This window comes from Sciurus vulgaris (genome assembly GCF_902686455.1).
Source record: "Sciurus vulgaris genome assembly, chromosome: 5".
NCBI lineage: Eukaryota > Metazoa > Chordata > Mammalia > Rodentia > Sciuridae > Sciurus > Sciurus vulgaris.
Window position 1 is genome coordinate 98,987,417 of NC_136465.1, and position 25,083 is coordinate 99,012,499.

General features: G+C 35.8%; 1 protein-coding gene across 6 annotated transcripts in view; it reads right to left on the bottom strand.

The window, feature by feature from the left end:
• DENND5B (DENN domain containing 5B) overlaps positions 1–25,083 on the bottom strand; it is a 187,915-nt gene that overhangs the window by 69,877 nt on the left and 92,955 nt on the right. For all 6 annotated transcript variants that reach the window (XM_079139280.1, XM_079139276.1, XM_079139277.1 and 3 more), the window contains one exon: positions 2,746–2,933. In XM_079139280.1, the coding sequence (XP_078995406.1) occupies positions 2,746–2,933 (188 nt within the window). The remainder of the gene's footprint in view (positions 1–2,745; positions 2,934–25,083) is intronic.

Sequence of the window (25,083 nt, forward strand, 5' to 3'; positions counted from 1 at the left end):
TCTCTTAGGGGCTGAGAATATAGCTCAATGGAAGAGAGCTTGCCTAGCATGCATGAGGCCTTGGGTTTGATCCCTAGCACCACAAATAAGAAAATAAAACTAAATAAATAAAATATTCCCTCAATCTCAACAAAACAAAAACAAAGTGGCAAAGTGGCAAAAGCCATTCTGTTTGATTTTTCTTTTTGTCTATCACTTACTATAAAGATGAGCAAGCACAGTTGAAGTGAGGTACCATTCTATGCAATTAATCCTTGGAGTTATATTCTTCCACACTCACTCTCTCACCCCGCTCTCTAAAAAAATAATATAACAAACAGCTACTTGTGCCTATCATTTTGGAGTCATGGGGAAAGGGAGTGGGTAGTTAATTATCAGTCTATGCAGTTACATAAGTTACCTAACAACTAAAATCATACCTTCTTGAAATACTCATTTTGTAAACTTATCATTTTCACAACTATTTTTGGAAGCTTCTAACCTAATTTTAGCCATTATTTTATTTATAGTTTTCAGGGAACAGGACGAGAAATATGGAAATATGAATAATGATTACACTTAAGTCACTTTTTTAAATGGCTATTTTTATACCTACTTCCTCTCCCCAAAATTATGCGAGGCAGATACTTCATCTCATCATAAAATGATACCAGAATGAAGTGATAAACTGTTAGCCTTTTCTTCCAGAACAATGATGCACCTAATTTATAGTTTCTATGTAGAAGCACTGCTATTTTTTTTAACAGCTAATTCAGGTTAATTCATATAATTCTATTAATAGATGGATATATGTATTTATTAAATAGAATTGAAGGCTAGGGATATGGCCCAATGGTAAAGCATTTGCCTAACATTTATAAGAGGCCCTGGTTTTGATTCCCAGCACTGCAAACAAAACAAACAAACAAACAAACAAAAACCCTAAAAACTAAAATCCAAAAAACAGAATTGAACTCGTGGATAAAAAAATTAGAAAGTCACAGTCAGCATTACAAGAACTTTTACAATTTTTAACTTATTTTTAGTTAGATGATACATGCAGACATATAAATATCTTCCAACTACATATGTACCAAGGTGGCATTTAAAAATATCTAAACAATTACTCATGTAAAATGGAAAGACAGTGTTTACATACTAAATAGTCTTAAAAACATAATTCGATTAATGTACAAAATAGATCAGATACTCAACAAGAAAATGAATGTCTTGTTAAATATTTTATTCCCCCCAGTGCTGAGGATCAAAGTTAGGACCTTGCACATAAGCTACACCCTAGCCCTAAGTCTTTCTTTTCTTTATCTCTCTTTTTTTTTTTGGTGGTGGTATAGGCATTGAACCCAGGGCCTTTTGCCTCTAAGCTACAACACCAGCTCCTTCTTTTGGAATTTTATTTTGAGACGGGGTCTTGCCAAATTGCCCAGGCTGGCCTCTGACTTCTAATACTTCTGCCTCAAGCCTCCTGAGTAGCTGGGATTAGATGCATGTGCCACATGTCCACCTGTTCTTTTTAAGTCTTTAAAATAAAGTGCATTTGGTTAGTCCATTTCTTTTTCTTTGAAAATTTAAAGAATTTATTTCTTCTAACAATAAAATTCTAGATTTATTCAATGAAAAAGAAAATAAGAAAATTCAAGGAATTAAAAAAAGAGATAAAATAAGAAGCAGAAAGCAGAGAACATGAGCAAGCCCCAAAAGAACAATGAAAATTTGCCCATGTATTTTATATGACCCAAATCAAGCTATTTTCTCTTGGGAAAAAAAAAAAAAAAGTTAATTTTGGTAGGGAAACATTCATTAGAATAAAAGTTAGCAATGGATGATTATAGGAATCATTACGGGGTATAATGGCTATGGCTTAGTGTGTTATTTTAAGCTCACTTATTAAAACGAGAAGCTCTATGGGAAATAAGAACAAATAGAAGTGAAGCTCAGCATGAGACTGTATTAAGAAAGGTGCTAATTAAATAGCTAATAATATAATGTAATTAACTATTCTGTGTATTTTAACAGGCCATGGTACCCTCATCAATATTTCATTTCAAAAGCTTTATTGTACAATTCTAAGTACCATTAACAATAGCCAAAAATCAGAGTCAAATGCTTTCAAGAATTCTTGCTTATTTTTTCTCTCAAACAACATTTCAAAATACAGCGCACTAAAAATATAGTAACATTAGGTGGCAAAAAAGCGAGGGCTTAAAATTTTTGTCTAGCTGGTAAAGCCAAATTAATATTTAGAACAGGATGTTAACTGGCCTTATGTCTGCAAACAGAGAATAAAGTCTTTGAAGTTTCCATTATCCCCAGTTTGCTGAAAGATGTTATTTTTCACTTGATGGGAGGTAAAAAAAAATCAAATTCACCTCAATTAAAACAATTTTAAAGGATGTCAGACTTGGGATGTGTTGTTTAAAAATAAAATTTGTAACAAGTATGGAAAAGAAATGAAGTGTTTTTAGAACAAATCAATGAAGATTATGACTACTATTGCTCCATCTTCAAAAATTTATAGGTATAAAAATATGCCACTGTCCTGTTTTTGAACTGTGTTTAATTAATGGCTATCTTGTAGTAACCACTGGATGATGATCTGTGTTCCATGGCTCAGGTTCTACCTTAGACATACTTGGGAGATTAAGAAGAGCCAGAGAGATGCAATTGGATGAAAACAACGCATTTAACAAAAGTAGCCTTGACCTAAATCAACAAACAGCAAATTTCATCATTCATTAGAAGTTTTACCTCTTGAGGAAGTTCTAGTTTAGAACGGTCGGTTCCTTCCTTTGACTGAAGACCCATCAGATAAGGTACAGGAGCATCAAGAAAATGTAGCAGAGAAGCAGGGAGGATGGGCACATAAACATGCTGCCACTGAAATGGGAACAAAAGTGTGGTGATGCCTTCTGCCACAGTCATCAGGCGTTGATAATCTGCACAGAAGGAAAGAGTCCAAGTAAAAATACAATTGCTGCATTAAGCTTGTAAATACCAGAAAAAATTCTGTTAAAAATAAATAAAATGTTTATGATTATGCAGAAAATAGGTCAGTTTTATTCCTCTGTAATTAAAGAGTTAAATTTGTGTGGCTTAGAGTGGTGTGGATAGGTGGAAAAAATCATCATACTCCTTGCTTCTTTTTTTGGTACTGGGGATTGAGCCCAGGAGAGCTTTACCACTGAGCTATATCCCCAGTCCTTTTTATTTTTTATATTGAGACAAGGACCTGCTAAATTGTAGAGGTTGGTCTCAAACTTGGGTTCTTTCTGCCTCAGTCTCTAAAGGCACTGGAATTACAGGCATATATCACTGTTCCTGGCACACTCCTTGCTTCTTAAAATCACTGGTATGTGAATCTACATTCCCTTATAATGTGGGAAAAATCAAGAACTAATAAAATTGCTCTTGGTACTTATTCCACTTAAAATGTACAAGATATAATATATTACTATGGATCACTTTTTGATTATATGAATACTCTTACAATCCCCAATCAGAAGCTCATTTCTTTCTTACATATATGATCATGGCAAAAGCCTTTGGTAAGCTGATTATATGATGTCAGGCCTCATTTTGTGGGCACATGAAATGAAACAAATGCAATCATAGTCACATTTCCTATATTTAATCTCTGATTACAGAACCATCGTATATAGGCATAAAGTGAGTTACAAGATAATTAAAGGTGTTTTGTTTACACAAATTATCACAATTAAAAACTATCCACAATACTAAAGTGCCCTCTTAAACCATTCTGTCATAGATAATTTATACTTAAATATGCCCACAATCCCTATTTAAACCCCTTGGGGGTAGGTATTTTTATTTTGTTTTGTTTCCTTGTCCTGGGGATTGAACCCGGGGGCACTTTACCACTGAGTCACATTTCTATCCCTTTTTATTTAGAGCAGGGTTTGGCCAAATTGTTCAGGTTGGACTCAAACTTTGGATCCTCAGCTTCTAGTTGGTGGTATTACAGATGTGTGCCACTGTGTTTGACTGGAGCAGACATGTTTTAGAATTCAGATTTTTGGTTTCTTAAACTTAGAAAGGTCACACAGTGCATAGATCATATGTATGAACTACTGAGGGCAGTACCCTGGAACCAAATAACATATTTTTGCAGCGAACCAATAAAATGTTCCAATAGGACAAAAAATCATATATAATATAAGGTTAATTCAGTTCAGGTCTGGCTTTTCTGATAAATAACTTACAAAAAGAATGTATGGTTTTCAAAATTTTTGGATTTGAGAACTGAAGATAAAGGACAGTGGACTTGTAATATCTCACAGATTCATGCTGTGCAAATACAGTAAAGCCCTAGGGAGGAAGACTTTGGGGGAGTCTTAAAAGGTTAAGGAAAATGATCAGAGGCTGTTTGGTGCATATTAACTCAACAAATACTTAACCAAGCATAAACAGGATTTTTCTTGTGTTAATTTATAACACTGAAATGACTACCTTTAAGAGACTACAATGGGATTTTGGTAATGAACCATCAGTTATCCATAATCCTTGTTTCATTATTAAAACTAAAATTCTAGATGAAAGCTTGTTAATATAAATACTTCTAAAAGAAACACCAAATCACTCCTTAACCTGGGTTTCAAGCAGAGGAAATCTGTTTCTCTGTGAGGCAGTCTGCTGCTTATGGATCCCCTGCTGTTTACCCCATTTGCCCACCTCGATCAACCACAGTCTGCCAGCATATCGACTACTTTTTGAGTGCAGATTGCTCACTGACTAGCTCCTACCATCCGCCATTTGCACGTTTGCCTGCCCATCGCCTGCCTTTCACCTACCATCACCCACCGCCTGAGGTCCACCTGCCGATTGTCTGCTGGTAGCCTCCTGCCTGCTGTTAACCTGGAAGTCCACTGTCACAGTACCTGCAGGTTTGGTTACAGTGGCTGCTGCCATTTTGAGACCATAGCGAGGACCTGCAGGACCCCTGGCCCGACTGACCACATCCCACCTCTAGGACTCCAGGCCTGACTATGCCTATGCCCTGAGCTACAGCTTCCCATTTGCCAACACATTTGGAAGCCAGTGTGGCCATCTTGGATTATCCTGGAACCAGAAGCTCCCATCTTTAGGTGGGGAAAATCCCATTCTGAGACGCATGCTAGAGACTGGAAGCTCATTGTGGAAGCTCACTGTGAGGTACCTATCATGCATCAGGGTACTGAAGACCGGGAGGTTTGAACAGTATGTAACTGTTATATTGTAGCTTTTATTTCTCCTTTTTGAAAATTTTTAAGTTTTTATTTCTTTACTTTTCTTACTCTATTTTCTTTGTTTATTGTTAACGTATTCATAGGGGCTATTTGGTTTAGTGCTGTACTGGGCACTGCTAATATTAATCTCCTGAAAGAAGAGGTTCTGGAAACTTGCAGGATCATTATAAGCCTATGGGGGGAAACTACAATACCCCAGATGTGCACTACTAGAGGGGAAGATACATGAACAACATGAAAAAACAAGGGAAGAAAATGTTCCAAACAAAACTAGATACTATATTAATAGAATCCAGTGACGTCATGGTAGAAGAAATGTCAGAAAAGGAGTTCAGAATATACTTAATTAAAATGATTCATGAAGCAAAGGATGAGATAAGAGAGCAAATGCAGGCAATGAATGATCATTCCAATAAGCAGTTGAAAGAGCAACTGCAGGAAGCAAAAGATCATTTCAACAGAGAGATAGAGATTCTCAAAAGAAACCAAACAGAAATCTTTGAAATGAAGGCAACAATAAACCAAATAAAAAACTCAATGGAAAGCATCACCAACAGACTACATCACTTGGAAGACAGAACCTCTGACAATGAAGACGAAATATTTAATCTTGAAAATAAAGTTGATCAAATGGAGAAGATGGTAAGAAATCACGAATGAAACCTCCAAGAACTATGTGACACCATGAAAAGATCAAAATTTAAAAATTATTGGGACTGATGAAGGCATGGAGAAACAAACAAAAGGAATGAACAACCTGTTCAATGAAATAATACCAGGGAATTTCCTAAACCTGAAGAATAAAGTGGAAAAATCAAATACAAGAGATTTACTGAACACCAAATGCACAAAATCACAACAGATCCACACCAAGTCACATTATAATGAAAATGCCTAACATCCAAAATAAAGATGGGATTTTGAAGGTTGTGAGAAAAAAGACTCAGATTACATATAGGGAGAAACCAATATGGATTCCTCAGCCCAGACCCTAAAAGCTAGAAGGGCCTGGAACAACATATTTCAAGCTCTGAAAGAACATGGTTGTCAACCAAGAATCCTATACCAGTAAAATTAACCTTCAGATTGAAGAGGAATTAAAATCCTTCCATGATAAACAAAAGTTAAAAGAATTTACAAACAGAAGCCTGCGCTACAGAACATTTTCAGCAAAATATTCCATGAGGAGGAAATGAAAAACAACAATGTAGATCAGCAAAGGGAGGAACTATCTTAAAGGAAAAACCAATCAAAATAGAAACCAAGTCAAGTTAAAAACCAAAAATAAGCCAAAATGACTGGGAATACGATTCATATCTCAATAATAAATCGGAATGTTAATGGCCTAAACTCATCAATCAAAAGATATAGAGTGAAAAAAAAAAAAAAAAAAAAAAGATATAGAGTGGCATACTGGATTAAAAAGAAAGACCCAACAATATGCTGCCTTCAAGAGACTCATCTCATAAAAAGGACATCCACAGACTAAAGGAAAAGAAGGGGAAAAAATCTACCATGCACACAGACTCAGAGAAAAAGCAGGGGTTTCCATCCTTATATCAGATAAAGCAGACTTCAAGTCAAAGTTAGAAGGGATAAAGAAGGGATGTTTCATACTGCTTAAGGGAATCATAAATCAGGAACACATAACAATCAAAAATACTTATGCCCCAAACTACGGTGCATCCATGTACATCAAACAAATCCTTCTCAATTCCAGGAATCAAATAGACCACAGCACAATAATTCTGGGTGACTTTAAAACACCGCTGTCACCACTAGATAGATCTTCCAAACAAAAAACTAAACAAAGAAACCAAAGAACTCAATAACGCAATCAATAATTTAGACTTAACAGACATACATAGAATATCCCCATCCATCAATAAGAGAATACACTTTCTTCTCAGCAGCACACAGATCGTTCTCTAAAACAGACCAAAGGTTATGCCACAAAGTAGCCCTTAGGAAATGCAAAAAAAAAACAGAGATACTACCTTGTGTTCTATCAGATCATAATGGAATGAAATTAGAAATCAATGACAAAAAACAACTACTCCAACACCTGGAGACTAAATAATATGCTACTGAATGAAGCATGGATAACAATAAACATCAGAGAGGAGTTAAAAAAAATTCTTAGAGGTAAATGAGAATGACAATAAAACATCAAAATCTCTGGGACACTATGAAAGCAGTACTAAGAGGAAAATTCATTGCATGGAGAATATTCAAAAAAAGAATAAAAAGTGAACAACTAAATGACCTAACATTATAGCTCAAAGCCCTAGAAAAAGAAGAACAGAACACCACCAAGAGTAGAAGACAGGAAATAATTAAAATCAGAGCTGAAATCAATGAAATTGAAACAAAAGAAACAATTCAAAAAATGGACATAACAAAAAGTTGGCTCTTTGAAAAAGTAAACAAAATATATAAACCCTGAGCCACACTAACAAAGAGAAGAGAGAAAACTCAAATTACTAAAATTCATGATGAAAAAGGAAATATCACAACAGACACCACTGAAATATATAACATAATGAGAAGCTATTTTGAAAATCTATACTCCAACAAAATAGAAAATATTGAAGACAACAACAAATTTCTAGAGACATATGATCCTCCCAAACTGAACCAGGAGGACATACACAATTTAAACAGATCAAATTCAAGCAATGAAATAGAAGAAGTATCAAAAGCCTACCAACCAAGAAAAGCCTGGGAGAAGAGGGATTCTCTGCTGAGTTCTACCAGACCTTCAAAGAATAACTTACACCAATACTCCTCAAAGTATTTCATGAAATAGAAAAGGAGGGAACCCTCCCAAATTCATTCTGTGAAGCTAGTATCACTCTGATACCAAAACCAGACAAAGACACTAAGGAAAGAAAACTTTAGACAGATATCTCTGATGAATATAGACGTAAAAGTCTTTAAGAAAATTCTGACAAATCACATACAAAAACATATTAAGAAGATAGTGCACCACGATCAAGTGGGGTTCATCCTGGGGATACAAGGTTGGTTCAACATCCAGAAATTAATAAATGTAATTCACCACATCAACAGACTTAAAGTCAAGAATCACATGATTATTTCAATAGATGCAGAGAAAGTGTTTGACAAAATATAACACCCCTTCATACTCAAAACACTAATAGTAGGAACATACCTCAACATTGTAAAGGCTATTTATGTAGAGCCCATGGCCAACATCATTCTTTTTTTTTTTTTTTTTGGTACTGGGGATCGAATCGAACTCAGGGCCTTGTACTTGCAAGGCAAGCACTCTACCAGCTGAGCTATCTCCCCAGCCCTCCAACATCATTCTTAATGGAGAAAAACTGAAAGCATTCCCCTTAAAAACTGGAACAAGACAGGGATGGCCTCTTTTCACCACTTCTATTCAACATCGTCCTTGAAACTCTAGCCAGAGCAATTAGACAGAACAAAGAAATTAAAGGGATACAAATAGGAAAAGAGGAACTCAAGCTGTCACTATTTGCCAATGACATGATTCTGTATTTAGAGGATCCAAATATTCCACCAGAAAACTTCTAGACCTGATAAATGAATTCAGCAAAATAGCAGGATATAAAATCACCACACATAAATCTAAAGCATTTTTATTCGTAAGTGATGAATCATCTGAAAGGGAAATGAGGAAAACAACTCCATTCACAATAGCCTCAAAAAAAAAAAAAAAAAAAACCAACCTTGGGAATCAATCTAACCAAAGGTGTGAAAGGTACAATGAAAACTACAGCACACTGAAGAAAGAAATTGAAGACCTTAGAAAATGGAAAGATCTCCCATGTTCATGGATAGGCAGAATTAATATTATCAAAATGGCTATACTTCCAAAGGTGCTATACAGATTTAACGCAATTCCAATTAAAATCCCTATGACATTTCTCATAGAAATAGAGAAAGAAATCATGAAATTCATCTGGAAGTATGAAAGACCCAGAATAGCCAAAGCAATCCTGGGCAGGAAGAGTGATGCAGAAGGTATCACAATACCAGACCATAAACTCTTACTACAGAGCAATAGTAACAAAAACGGCATGGTACTGGCACCAAAATAGACAGGTAGACCAATCGTACAGATAGAAGATATAGAGACATACCCACATAAGTGCAGTTTTCTCATACTAGACAAACGAACCAAAAACATATAATGAAGAAAAGATATAGCCTCTTCAACAAATGGTGCTGGCAAACCTGGAAATCCATATGTAGTAAAATGAAATTAAACCCCTATCTCTCACCTTGTACAAAACTCAACTCAAAAGGGATCAAGGATCTAGGAATTAGACCTGAGACCCTTCATCAAATATAAGAAAAAGTAGGCCCAAATCTTCATCATGCTGGCTTAGGTTCAGATCTTAACAAGACCCCCACAGCACAAGAAATAAAAGCAAGAATCAATAAATGGGATAGATTCAAACTAAAAAGTTTTTTTCTCAGCAAAGGAAACAATCAGTAATGTGAAGAGAGCCTTAAAAAGTGGGAGAAAATCTTTTCCACACATCTTTCAGATAGAGCACTAGTCTCCAAAATATATAAAGAACTTAAAAACTTTATACCAAAAATACAAAGAACCCAATCAATAAATGGGCTAAGGAAATGGGCAGACAGAAGATATATAGGTGATCAACAAATATATGAAAAAGTACTCATTATCTCTAGTAATTAGAGAAATGCAAATTAAAACCGCCCTAAGATTTCATCTAACTCCAATTACAATGGCTATTATCAAGAACACAAGCAACAATAAGTGTTGGCTTAGATGTGAGGAAAAAGGCACACTCATACATTGCTGGTGGAGTTGCAAATTGGTACAGCCACTCGGAAAGCAGTATGGAGATTCCTCAGAAAGCTTGGAATGGACCCACCATTTGCCCCAACTATCCCACTCCTTGGCTTATATCCAAAGGACTTAAAATCAGCATACTACAGTGATGCAGCCACATCAATGTTCACAGCAGCTCAATTCACAATAGCCAGATCGTGGAACTAACCTAGATGCCCTTCAATTGATGAATGGATAAAGAAACTGGTATATATATATATATATATATATATGCATATATACATATATATAAAATGGAATATTACTCAGTCATAAAGGAGAACACAATTATGGCATTTGCTGGTAAATGGATGAAGTTGGAGAATATCATGCTAAGTGAAATAGGCCAAGCCCAAAAAACCAAAGGCCGAATGTTTTCTCTGATAAGTGGATGAGGACACATAACGAGGGCAGGTGGTGGTGGGGGTGGAGAGAAGAATGAAGGAACTTTGGATGGTATGGAGGATAATGAGGCAGGAGTGGGTGGGAGAACAAAAGATAGAATGACACAGACAGTATTACCCTGTGTATATGTATGACTACATGAATGGTGTGAATCTACATTGTGTCCAACCATAATAATGAAAAGTTATACTCCATTTGTGTACAATGAATCAAAATGCAGTATGTAAAAATAAAAATTTAAATAAAAAAAAAAAAAGAAACACCAGGTGGCCTGAAGGGTTGGAGTCAGTCATATAAGCACGAAGGGCTGACTCAATTACCTGACATGGGCAAACAGAGACAAACAGACACACACCATCATTTGATGCCCATAAAAAGCTGGACTAAGACAACTGGTAGTCTGGAGCTAAGGCGAGTAGTGGTCAAATGAGGTAATTAGTCACTTACCACTCTTCTTGTAACTGGATAGATGTTTGAAGTGTAGTGATAAGGGTAATTTTTTTTTTTTTTTTTTTTTTTTTTTTTTTGTGGTGCTGGGGATTGAACCCAGGGCCTAGTGCTTATGAGGCAAGCACTTTACCAACTGAGCTACATCCCCAGCCCACTGATAAAGGTCTTTTATCATAGGGCTGGGGATGTGGATGGAAAGGTGATTTGAAATTCCTGAAGTCTGCTGGATAGCCCCTAGGTTTAGAAATTATACTACAGTTGTGCACTATCACAGGATTCCATTATGGCTACCTGAACCATGTACATCTCTCCACTGTGGGTTGCCTATGAGAAGAGCAGCATTTGTTTTATCTCATCTTGCCCACAAAGCACTCAGTGTTAACTAAATTTATTGTCCAAATTTACTGATGCTACTAAACATTATACTCTTCTCTTTATGCCCAACATAGTTCCAAAAACAAAGCCAAAAAATCAGAAGCAGGCAGATGTGCCAGTAATTAACCATAAGACAATCAAATCCAGATAAATGTCCTTAGATTAAATTGTGTGGTCATCCATTTCAATCAAGGATTGGGGGCTTTTTTATTTTTGTAACTTCAATACTTAGTACAACATATGTCATACAATGGAGGTTTAAAAATTTTTAATAAATGAATTAATAGGATAAGAGTATATAATTTTACTGCTATTCATAACTTAGGTAGATTTGCTTAGATTTTTGCCCATGAGATTAAAGAAACCACTAATTTTTCAGGGAGAGAAAATGGGAGCACCTCAGACAAGAAAATGTTCACTGAAAAATCACATTTCTTGGGATGGTCACAGTAACAATCAGTTAATTACAGGTATGCCCAGGCATATTATAAGGAAAACCCAAATATCCATTTACTAAGCCATAGTGGTTATTCATCAAGCAGAGTACCAAGTAATTCATTCTAACTATGCATAAGTAGACCTTATAGGGATCAGAGCTCTGTTTAAAAACAAAAACCACATTTCAACATTTTACCTCTTCTATATTAAAAATGTACAGATTTTAGCAATGAAATATTAGCACAGTCTTCTTAAGGCCCTTCAGATTGAGGAAAGGACTCTCTGGAAGCTTCCTCAGTTTTCTTGAAGTAAGTAGAGAATTAAAAAGACTAGTGTCACCCCCCATCAGGAAGATTTATTCCAAATGCCACTCCTTAAGTAATGCAGAGAACAGAGACCCTCGAAAATTAGAAGGAAAACAAGTGCATATTCATTTCATATTAAAATAGTTTGTTTTGACCATATTAAAAATGTACAGTGTATCTTCGGTAGGAGAGCTATCACAAGAAAACTTTACTGTTTTTGTCTATATTTGCTAACTTTAAAAAACTGTTAATTGTTTGTTTGTTTTTACGGTGCTGGGGATTGAACCCAGGGCCTTTTGCTTGACAGGAAAGCACTCTATGAACTGAGTTATATCCCTAGCCCTAAAAACTGCTAACAGTTTTACTGTGGGTTTTATGGAGTTTTATTGTTGCAAAAATAGTTTCAAAAATAAACTATGATCAGAGTGGTTTTTTGTTTTTTTTTTGGTACTGTTAACTTTCTAAGACAGTCACTTTCTTTAAAAAAAAAAAAGTGAATGTTGGTAACTAGCTTATTTAAAACACACACATATACACAAATTGGGCAAGGGGGCACACACTTGGAATTCCATCTACTTGAGTGGTTGAGGCAGTAGAATCTCAAATTTGAGGTCAGCCTGGGCAATTTATTGAAACCCTGTATTAAAAAAAAAAAAAAAAAAAAAAAAAAAAAACAGAGGGCTGGGGATATAGCTCAGTGGTACAGTGCTTGCCTGGTATGCATGAGGCCCTCGGTTCAATCCCCAGTACAAAACAAAACAAAACAGCAACAACAACCAAATGGAAGAAAAGAAAATACTTATTTCTTATACTGATGCCCTTCAGTCAAAACAAAAAACGAAAACAAACAAACTCAGGAATACACCAGTACCTGAACAAACTGTTTAGGTTTATTACTCATTGCAGAGAGAGAGGGAAACTGTGGAATATCTTAGTGAAGAAAAAAAATCTATTATTCTGCTGTCAGAAGTCAAGTTTTGTGTGTATCACATCAGTTTGTAGTCACAGTAAGGCCGATCTATGAGAGCCAGACCAGTTCCAAGACATCAGGGTTTGCTTTCACTTATTTATTTTTCAATTATTAGCCAGATATAGGTGAAAGGTTCAAGGTTTTAGCAGTCAAATTATGTGCTAGTTGGACTCAAGCATTTTCTTTTTCAGTGAGCACAATATTAAGCTTTGCCAGGAGAGGGTAATGGAGGACACTGCTGGATGAAGAGGCTTTTCTTCCTCGTCCTAGTGCACAATGTATAGTTCGACTGTTGAGTGAGTGGTGTGGATGTGCAAAGGCATCTGGTGGTACAACATCCAAGTCACACATCTAGAGTGAGCAGTTCCTCAGTGACTGGGCCCAATGGTCTCATTCCCAGGGTCCTCTCAAGGGAGATATTGCATATTCAGACCTCGCACTCACAGTGGGGCCCAAACAATTTCTGTAGGCTTGCTCATCAGCTGCAGCTCATTTATGCGGTGGAGGTTTGCTTTCTGCTACCCAGCTCTGGCCCAGGTAACCCATTCTTTGCAAACACAATTTTGTTAGTAAAAGACAAACTGTAGCCTTGGGATATGATTTCCACTTTTACCTTCTCCTTCTTTGGCATCCTTTAGAGTTTTCTTTTTGTCTTTATAGCTACTCTCCTATATACCTTAAAAATATTTCATTTTATACTCTTTTGTTTAAATTACTGTGTGGTTTCTGTCTCCTTATTGGGCCTAACCTGAAAGGCACAGGGTTTTGAGCAGTCAAATCATATTCCTAGCACCTTGGGGTTTTTTTTTTTTTTTTTGTGGTACTGGGGATTGAACCCAGGGTCTTGTGCTTGCAAAGCAAGTACTCTATCAACCAAGCTATATCCCCAGCCCGTGTCTACTATTTTTTACTGTTGTGGGGAAAATGTTCAGTCTCCTAGAAAACAAATTCTTCAATAATGGCACCTGGTACATTGGCCTATTTTCTTCCTTTGATTGTGGAAAACACCATGAGAAGTGAAAATAGATTACCCATTTTCACCCTTTCTACTTAGGCATTAAAAGACTACTGTACATGGTTTGTTTTTCCTTCACAATTCCACCCACTAGTGGGTATTCTGGGTCTATTCTTTCTGGTTCTGTATGCCCCTCTGCAAGGTTAGTTGAAATATCAAAGTTTTTAATATTACAATTTCATTCTTTTTAACTGAATCAAGAAATAAAAGAGTTTTCTTCTTTAAAGTATTGTTTCAATTAAAATATTTTAGGAAAGATTTCTTTTTTTCACCCCATCAATACTCAAAGTGAGAGATATATAAAAGAAGCCTCAGTGTGGCATATGAGGCTCTTCATGATTTGGCTCTTGCTCACCTCATTTCTCACCAACATCCCATATATAGTCAAATATCTACTTGCAGTTCATTCACTGAATGTGACATGTTTTCACAGGTTCCTGTGCCTCTGCATACTCTTCTTCTGCTCAGAATGTACCTTCCTCTTGCACTGCCTGGCTAAGTTCTACTTTTTTCTCAGTAACCTGTTTCTCTGAAAGTCTTTTCTAAACTATTCTTATCATCAGAAACCTTTCTACATGGTTCCACATTATCTTTATTTCCATCATAGCAATTATTCATCTCACAAAAACTATTATAATCCTAAGTTATCTATATACACCTTTTCCTTAACATTTTCTCTCAGGAGTAATGACTCTCTGTGTTCACTATGCTGTCCAGAGTGGGCCCAAACTTTCGAGCTCAAGCAATCCTCCTGCCTCAAGTCTCCTGAGTAGGTGGACTAGAGGCATTAACCTAATGACCACATCAATTTATCCACCCATATGATTTTTTGCCCTGCAGTACTGGGGATAGAACCCAGGGCCTCAACTATGCTAGGCAAGCACTCTACCACTGATGTATATCTCCAGTCCTTTTTATTTTATTTTGAGATGGTGTCTTGCTAAGTTGCCCAGGCTAGCCTCAATCTTTTGATTCCCTCTTACTCCCGCTCCCCCCAAGTAACTGGGATTACGAATGTGCATCCAAGAAACCCAGTTAATGACAGACAACATCTTTAATCTCAGAATTTTTAGCATTTGATACAGGATCTATTAGAAGGTAAGTGGCCATTAAATGTGTTGAAAAATTAAAATGTTAACATCTACAGTATGTAAAATAACACTTTTTAGACATTAAAAAATAACATTTGGCTGTTATATAATAAAACATACTACCAAAAATCTGTCTAGCATTTCTCTTGCAATAGCTTCTGCTGCTGTGCCCTGGCGTTAGCCTCTGCTGTGCTACCTACCAGCACCAACCTGGAGAATAAGGTCAGTTCCTTAAGAACACCACAGGGATCTAGGGTTGGAGCTGTGGCTGAAGGAATAGGAACTGTGATGATGCAGGCTGGAAAGTTGGCCAATCAGCACAGCACAAGGAGGCTCTGGAATTGGCTAGAGGTGGTTAGTACCAGCAGGGGGCTATATCCAAGGGAGTTTATGCACTGCCAGGGACTACCAAGGGAGTTGTGAAGCTGGTGGTGTCCAGCACAGCTCTGATGGATTTCCTGGTGCAGTTGGATGGCTGCACACCAATGATCCTGGATACAGTGATTAGTTACTATCTGAACCATGAGGGCACATGCATAAATTAGCTCATGTCCCATAAATGAGCTGCAAAGGAATTCATCTCAGATATTGTCAACAATGCCCTATAGCATTATAAAATAAAGGGTCTGTGACAGCTCCCAAAGCAAGGGCTGTGAATAATCATGAAAGACTTGACAACTGTCCTAAGCAAGAATGGAATCAGTGTGAAGCCAACGAACAACTATACCTGAACCTAATCTTGATTGTCTATCCTTGTGTCCCCATGCCAATTTGGTGTTTTTTAATTATTTTTTTGGTTGTAGATGGACGCAATACCTTTATTTATTTTTATGTGGTGCTGAGGATTGAACCTAGTGCCTCACACATGGTAGGCAAGCGCTCTACCACTGAGCCACCAACTGCAGGCCCACCAATTCTAGTTTTAAAAAACCAAATGAACAAACAAACAAACAAACAAACAAACAAAAACCCCAAACTTTCCTGTGACCAATAATGTCAAAGAACTAACTATAGATTAAACACTGGTTAAATAAATTAATAAACTGGGTGATAGTTGTGGAGAAATCACCCCAAATGTAGCACAGAAACAAGAAGAAAAAAAGAGGCTGAAACACAAGGATTACTGAACAAGGCAAGACAGGTTATTAAGTTTAATAAGTTTCAGGAGGAAAAAAAAAAAAAAAAAAAGAAAAGAAAAAAAAAAAAAGGATAGAGGCAATATATAGAAAGATGTTTGAGAAATTCCCCCAAACTGGTGAAAGACATTAAACCTTAGATTTCAGGAAACAATGAATCACAATATTACAAGCAGGACAAAGAAAGCACAAAATACAGGACACCAAAAACAAAGAAAATCATGTGCATGCACACACATGCATACACTAAAGTGAAAAGAGATTTTTGGTTACTGAATTACAGTGACTGCGATAGCTGACTTCTCAGCTATAATTGAAAACCAGAAGATAGTAGGATATTATCTTTAGAGAAGAAAGGAATAAAGAAAGAAAAAAAGAGAAAAGAAAGAAGGAAAGAAAACAAACCTTTTAACCTACAATTTGATATTCAAAGGAGCTACTTTTCAAAAACAAGGACAAAATAAAACCATTCTCAGATAAGCAAAATCTATCCAAGGTCACCTCAGGAAAAGAACTTCTAACAATACACTTCAGGAAGGAGACTGATGCGAGAAGTATCTGAGACATGAAATGGAATGTGAATTAAAAAAAAAAAAAGTCATTGTTGGTAAATTTAAACAAAATTAAGTGTATAAAAATGTTTAACTTGAAGGGTTATTAAATTCTGAACCATTGAAAAGTAAGCCAGCTGAGTGTGATGCTGCACACCTGTAATCCCAGCTAGCCAGGAGATTGAGGCACAAGGACCACAAGTTCAAAACCAGCTTCTGTAACTTCAGCAAGACACAGTGAGATTATGGCAAATAGTACCACATTGTCCGGGCAAGTGCCTACCGTGTAACTAAGGTGTACCTATAAGAACATGATTGAAACAGGCACAGAGAAGATTATACAAGGAGAGACTGGAGTCACAGATATGTAGGGGAGTGCAACTCAATTTCTCTCAGTCTGGTGGCTTACATAACCATCTGAAGAGGATCAGGAAACCGAACAGGCAGGCATGATTATATTCAGGAATTACACTCAGGGACTGAACTTGGAAAAGGCACATTCATGGGGAGTGTACTGATGGAAGTTGGCTACCCTGCTCTACAAGGAGAATTCCTGGGAGGAATTCCTGAGATTCAGACTCCCAACAGAGCAGATACCACCTAACAATGTCCCAAAGACCTAATTAGAGCTAAACAACAGCTATAGAAATTTCCATTTAGAACTCTGCAGCAGCCCTACCCCGGGAGTACATGAATCTAGTCTATCTGAACAGAACTCCAATCAATATTACTTCCTATTCCATCCTACTTTATACTGGTGAGAAGGGAAGCTAAGAGCCATTCGTATCAGCTAGTTGTGGTTCCAGGCCACTCCAGTTCAGCTCAGTGAGCAAAAAAAAGAGGAAGGGTTTGCCAACCCTCAGGCCTTGCTCTAAGAGATACAGAAAGAAGGGCAGTCTGGCATAGGTAGTCAATGTCCATTCTTGTTGATAGTTCTGACCACCTCAGAGGAGACAATTCTTTTATTTTTCATGAAGAACTTTCTGGGCTGGAGAGAGAGCTCAGTTGGTAGAGTGCCTGCCTCGCAAGCACAAGGCCATGGGTTCAATCCCCAGCACCACAAAAAAAAAAAAAAAAAAAAAAAATTTTTCTTTCTCCTTTTTTTTTGCCTGGGGGTGGGGGGGCGACGGGTGGATTCCTACAGTGCTAATTGGTTCATGTATACACCTACATATATATGTTTTTTTTTTTTCCCCTCACTTTTAAATGTTTGTTATTTTTCTTTGTTCTGTCTTTTCAGGGTTAGGTGTTTCTATTTGTTTATTTTGGTTTTTGTTGTTCTCTTTCTCTTCTTTCTTCTCCCTCTAATAGCCAAATCCTTATTGTCCCTTTCTCTTTATTGTTTTATATTTTTTTTCTCCTTTATAGCCATCACTTGCTACATTTCCTCTGCTTTTTCTGTTCATATTTTGAATATTCTAAACTTTTGCATTCCTATCACACTTTTTCTCTTAATGAACTATATTTTTTATCATCTTTTAGAACTACTTGGTTTACATAATTCCTACTGCCACCATTCATGTTGTTGCAGTTATTAGTACTAAGGATGGCGCAGTTGATACCTGCTGTTTACTTTAATGCCAGAGCTAGTTCATGGCTATTTACTGCTATTGTTGCTGGCAACTGCTGACCCCACAAATCCTGTTTCTGTGGTAATTAGCACTGTAGCTGTTACAATAAGCACCATTTATTTACTATAAAGCTATAAATAGTTTGCTGTCAGTGTTGCTGTTATTTCTCCCTGTCCTGTGAGCTACTGGGAATCTACTGGAACACTATGAGTTCACAGGGTACAGCCTAATACTGAGCAACACCCAAAATCCAGGCAAGAAACAGTGCATCTTGCTCCACATGCAAACTAACCATGCTCAAACTTCAATGATATTTTAATACAAAGAATAGAGGAGACAAAAACCCCAAACCAATAACCTGATCCCAAACAAAAATGGCTTGGAGGGCCCTCAGGTCTTACTCATGAACAAAAATTTTTTCAAACAAAACAAAACAAAACAAAACACAGAATTAACACTAAGACCATGGACGCCACACATATGAGGAGGAGTCAATCTAGATTATTTCCACAACCCTTTATAATAAACAAACCTGTTCAGCGAAGAAGAGCAATCACAGTGGGTACCCTACTTTATACAACACAAGTGCTGGATCTACAAGAAGGACTGCACTCTTGTCAGATTACAGGGGAAAAGAGGTTCTCAACTCTGACACAATACATACTGTATCAAAATATACTAATTATCATCAAAGAACCAGCAGCGAAACTATACTACAAAACCCACTTGGAAATATATTGAAAAATTCATAATCACCTGATATCCCAGGGCATTTTGCCAAGAGAAGGCTGTGTCCTAAAAAGCCCACACATAAGCGTGAACAAGAAATCCATTACAACAGATCCAACAAATTCAACACAGGAACACAAGAAATATGAAAAACTAAGGTAATATGATACCTCCTAAAGTTTATAATTCACCAGCAACTGACTCCAAAGATATTGAAGTAGATTAAATACCAGATGAGCAATGCAAAAGAATGTTTATAAAAATGCCAATGAAGGGCTGGGGACGTGGAACAGTGATAGAGTGCTATGTGTACCATGCATGAGGCCCTGGTTTGATCCCCAGCACAAAAATAATAAAAATAAAAATAAATGAATTCCAAAATAACACAGATAAACTGAATAAATTCAGATATCAGTACAGGATATGAATGAGGAATTCAGTAAGGATGGAGAAATGTTGAAAAACAACCAAACATAAATCTTGGAAGTGAAACACACAATAAATCAAATAAAATGTTCAGGTGTAAGTCTCTACTAGAATAAACCATTCAGAAGTCAGAATCTCAGAGGTGGAAGACAAAGTGGCCAGCTTTGAACATTAGACAGTATTAAAGAAAAGAAAAGAAAAATAACCATGACCAGAATACAGAAGAACTCTGGGACAACTATATCAAAACAATCTAAGAATCACTAGAATTGAAGAGGGTTGTGAGATGTGGATTAATGGCATGGATAATCTCTTCAGGAAAATAATAACAAGAACATTTCTAACCCTTGGGAATGATGGACATCCAGAATCCCAAATAAAACAAGATCAAAAAAGTATCTCTTGGGCTGAGGTTGTAGCTCAGAGGTAGAGCACCTGCCTAGCAAGTGTGAGGCACTGGGTTCAATTCTCAGCACCATAAATAAATAAATAGTATTGTGTCCACCTACAACTAAAAAAAAAAAAAAAAAGAACCTCTCCATGACACATCTTAAAATGCCTAACATACAGAGCCAAGAATAGAAATTTAAAACCCTCAAGAGAAAAATGTCAGGTTACATTTAGATACAAGTCAATAAGAATTACTTCTGATTTCTTAGGACAACCTCTAGAGAAATCCAGGAGGGGTTAGAAAAATGTATTCCAAGCCCTTAAAGAAAATAACTGCCAATCAAGACTGCTATATCCAACAAAGTTATCTATCCTTCAGAATTTAAGAGGAAATAAAAACCTTGTAAGATAAATAGACACTAAAAGAATTCATGACTACTAGGCCAGCACTACAGGTAATAGTTAAGGAAATACTTCGCACAGAAGAAAAACAAACACCAGAGTTTGCAAATGGACAGATCTCATCTGAAGAGTAGCCAAGAAAACGAGAAACAAGACCAAATTAAACATCAGACATAAATCAAAATGGCAGGAATTAATAAACACCTCTATAATAACAATGAATAAGACACATGGTGGCAGATTGGATTGAGCAACAACACTCAACTATATACTGTTTGCAAGAGATTCAGCTTACAGGCAAAGATAGCTACAGGTGGAAAGTAAAAGGATAGAAATTGATATATAATGCAAATGGAGCCTAAAAACAAGCAGGAGTAGCTATTCTCATACCCAACAAAGCATACTGCAACCAAAATTAACCAGAAGAGACAAAGGTCACTTGATACTTGTAAAGGGAACAATTTAACCAGATAAAATGATAATAAACATTTATGCCCAAAACATTGGTACACCTATTATATAAAACAGACACTACTCAACCTTTTTTAAAGATTCAGGTGGACTCCAGTACAATAATACAATTTCAACACATCTCTCTCACCACTATATAGATCACTCATACATAAACATAAGCCCAGCAAAGACCCTGCAGATCTAAAATTATTACATCAAATAGACTTAATAGACATCTATAGAAATTAGCCAAATTCACTTTCTTCTTAGCTGCTCATAGAACCTTCCCCCAAATATATCATATTTTAAGCCACAAAGTAACTCTTGGCAAAAAAACAAAAAAAAAAGATGAAATTCCTTGCGTCTTATCTGATGTTAACAGAATGAAATTCAAAGTCAACAATGACAGCAAATTATAGAAACTATATAAAACATGGAGATCAAACAATACACTTTCAAATGATAAATGGGTGATAGAAGAAATCAGGGGGGAAATTTTAAAAAATTCTTAGAATCAAATGAAAATTGTGATACAATATACCAGAACCTCTGAAACACTATGAAGGCAATTCTAAGAGCAAATTTTTTTGTTTTTTGTATTTTTAATGAGTGCCTACGTAAGAAAATCAGAAAGATCCCAAATAAACAACCCAATGACACATTTCAAGGCCCTGTGTGTGTGTGTAGGGCGGGGCAAACCAATTCTAAAACCAGTAGAAGGAAGGAAATGATTAAAATCAGAGCCAAAAATCAATGCAATCAAGAATTTAAAAAATAAAAAATATTAATGAAACAAAGAGTTGGTTCTTTGAAAAGGTAAGAATTCTTTTTTGTGCTTTTATTTATTACTTTTAAATTTTTTATGACAGATAAACTCTTAGCCAAACCAACTGGGGGGGGGGGGAGGGAGAGGGAGAGAGATTCAAATTAATAAAATTAGAGATGAAAAAGGAAAAATCACCAGACAGCACAGAAATCCTGAGGATCATCAGGGATTATTTTAAAAACTTATACTACAAAAAATTAGAAAACTCTGAAGAAACAGATATATTTCTAAACACATTTGATCTGCCAAAATTGAATCGAGAGGATACAGAAAACCTAAACAGATCAATAACAACCAATGAGATAGAAAGAGTAATAAGAAGTCTTCCAACAAAGCAAAGCAAAGTCCAGGATCAGATGGAGTCTTAAGTGAATTCTACCAGACCTTTAAAGAAGAACCAATGCCAAAGCTCTATAAATTATTTCACGAAATAGGAACGGATGGAACACTTCTATGAAGCCAGTATCACCCTGATATCAAAAACCAGATGACAGATCAAGGAAAGAAAACTACAGATCATATCCCTGATGAATTTAGATGCAAAAGTCATTAATAAAATTAGCAAATCGAATTTGACAAAATATTAGTAAGATTGTACATCATGGTCATTCCAGGGATGCAAGGATGGTTTAATATGGAAATCAATAAATGCAATTTACCACATAAATTAAAGACAAAAAACACATAGTCATCTCAATAGATACCTTCAACAAAATGCAGCACCCATTTGTGACAAAAATACTTAAGAAACTAGGGATAGAAAGAACTTACCTCAACGTTATAAAGGCTGTGTATGATAAACTCAAAGTCAACAAAATGGGTGAAAACTGAAAGTATTTCCTTTAAAATCTGGAACAAGACAAGGGTGTCCATTCTCATCACTCAAAAAATTCCAGCCAGCACAATTAGACAAGAGAAGGAAATGGAATAAAAATAGGAAAGAAAGAAGTAAAATTATCACTGTTTGCATATGATATGATCCTATATTTAGAAGATTAAAAAAAGTTTCACCAGAAGACTGCTAGAACTAATAAAAAATTAAGCAAAGTAGCAGGTTCTAAAATTGACATACAAAAATTATTAGCTTTTCTGTATGCCAATAATGAATATGCTGAGAAACAAATCATAAAAACAATCCCATTCACAATAGCCACAAACAAACAAAATATCTAGGAATAAATCTAACCAAGGAAGTGAAAGATCCTACAATGAAAAACTGTAGAACACTAAAAAAGGAGTTTGAAAAAGACATCAGATGAAAGATCTCTGATGTTCACAGGCAAGCAGAATTAATACTGTTAAAATGGCCGTATTATCAAAAGTAATATGCAGATTCAATGCAATCCCTATCAAAATGTCAATGATATTCTTCACAAAACTAGACTAAAACTAGACAAAACTAGAAAAAAAGTCTTAAATTCATTTGGAAGGATAAAAGACCCAGAAGAGCCAGAGCCAAAAAAGCTATGCTATAGGCATCCCAATACTTGGTTCAAATTATACTACAGAGCTATAGTAACAAAAGAATGCATGCTATTGGCATAAAGATAGACACATAGACCAACAAAACAGAAGACACAGAGACAAACCCACATAAATACAGTCATCTGATTTTTAACAAAGGTGTCAGAAACAGATTGCAAAAAAGATAGCTTTTTAAACAAATGGTGCTGGGAAAACTTGTTTTCTATAAGTAGAAGAATGAGACTAGATCCCTATCTCTCACCTGCATGAAAGTCAACTCAGAATGGAACAAAAAGACCTAGGAATTAGAACAAAAACTATATACTCCTAAAACAAAATGTAGGGTCAATACTTCAACTGGCACAGGCAATGACTTCCTCAATAGGATTCCTATAGCTGAGGAAATAATACCAAGAATTAATAAATAGGATGGCATCAATTTAAAAATATTCTATACAGCAAAGGAAACAGTTAAGAATATAAAGAGAGAATTACAGAATGGGAAAATTTTTACTAGCTACTCTTCTGACAAAATGTTAAAAATCAGAATATATAAAGAACTGTAAAAAACTTAACACCAAAAAACCCCACAAATAACCCAATTAAAAATGGGCAAATGAATGCAACAGACACTTGCAAGAGAATAAATACAAATGGCCAACGAATGCATGAAAAACATTCAACATCATTAGCAATCAGGAAAATGCACATGAAAACCATACTGAAATTTTATCTCATTCCAGTTAGAACAACAGCCATCAAGAATACAAACAATAAATACTGGAGAAGATGTGGGGGAAAAGGATCACTGTTGGTGGGATTGTACATTAGTATAAGCAGCAAGGAAATCATCATGAAAATCAAAAGAGTAACAGTGGAGCTACCACATGGCCCAACTATACCATTCCTTGGTATTTATCCTAAAGAATTGAAGACACCATACTCCAGTGATACATGTATACCCATGTCTATTGCGAAACAATTCATAAAAACCAAACTATGGAACCAGCTTAGGTGTCCATAAATGTATAAATGGGTAAAGAAAGTATGATAAATATACACAATGGAGTTTTATTTGACCATAAGAAAAATGAAATTATAAAATCTACAGGAAAATGGATGATCTGGAGAGCATTATGTTAATTGAAATAAGCCAAACTGAGAAAGTCAAGGGTCATATGTGAAAAGTAGAGAGAAAAAAGAAAAGAAAGATGAGGGGTGGGATCTCATGAAAATCAAAGGGAGACTAATAAGAGTAGAGGAAAGGGACAAGGGGAAGGGAGGAGAGGAAGGAAAAAGGAAATCCTGAGGAACAACACTGACTAAATTATACTGTTATATTGTGTGAATGTATGAATATGTAACAATGAACCCTACTATTATGTATCCTTACAACCCACCAATCAAAATATGGAAAAAAAGATGCTTATAGTGGTGGGGGGATGAAAAAGGCTTAATGAGTCCAAAGTAAGTAGAAGGAAGAATAAAAATAAAACCAGAAATTAGTAAAATAGAAAACAAAAGGTACAATAGAGAGTACCAACAAATACAAAAGCTGTTTCTTTTAAAAGAGTAATCAAATTGACGCATTTTGGGTAAAAATAATTGGGGAAAAGGAAAGTGGGCACGCACAAATAGTATTAGGAATGGAAAGAGGGACAGAGATAGCAATGATTAAGAAAATAAGGAAATATTAAGATTTTATGCCAGTTGGTTGAAAGCTTAAGAAAAACATCCTAAATAAAACTGAGCAAAAATTGACTGAAGAAGAAATAAGTCTAGAAACGTATAGTCCGCTAGAAATGAGGACTATAAGTAATAAACTTGTACTACATTTGGGACATTTGGGAGCCACACTAGATAAGTAAATTTTAGCTGCTTCTGCCCCTTTTATAATATTCCTTTCACTATATATCTATACTCTATATATTATGTGTATACCTTAAATACACACAAAATTTATTTTTACAAATAAAAAACAGGGGGCT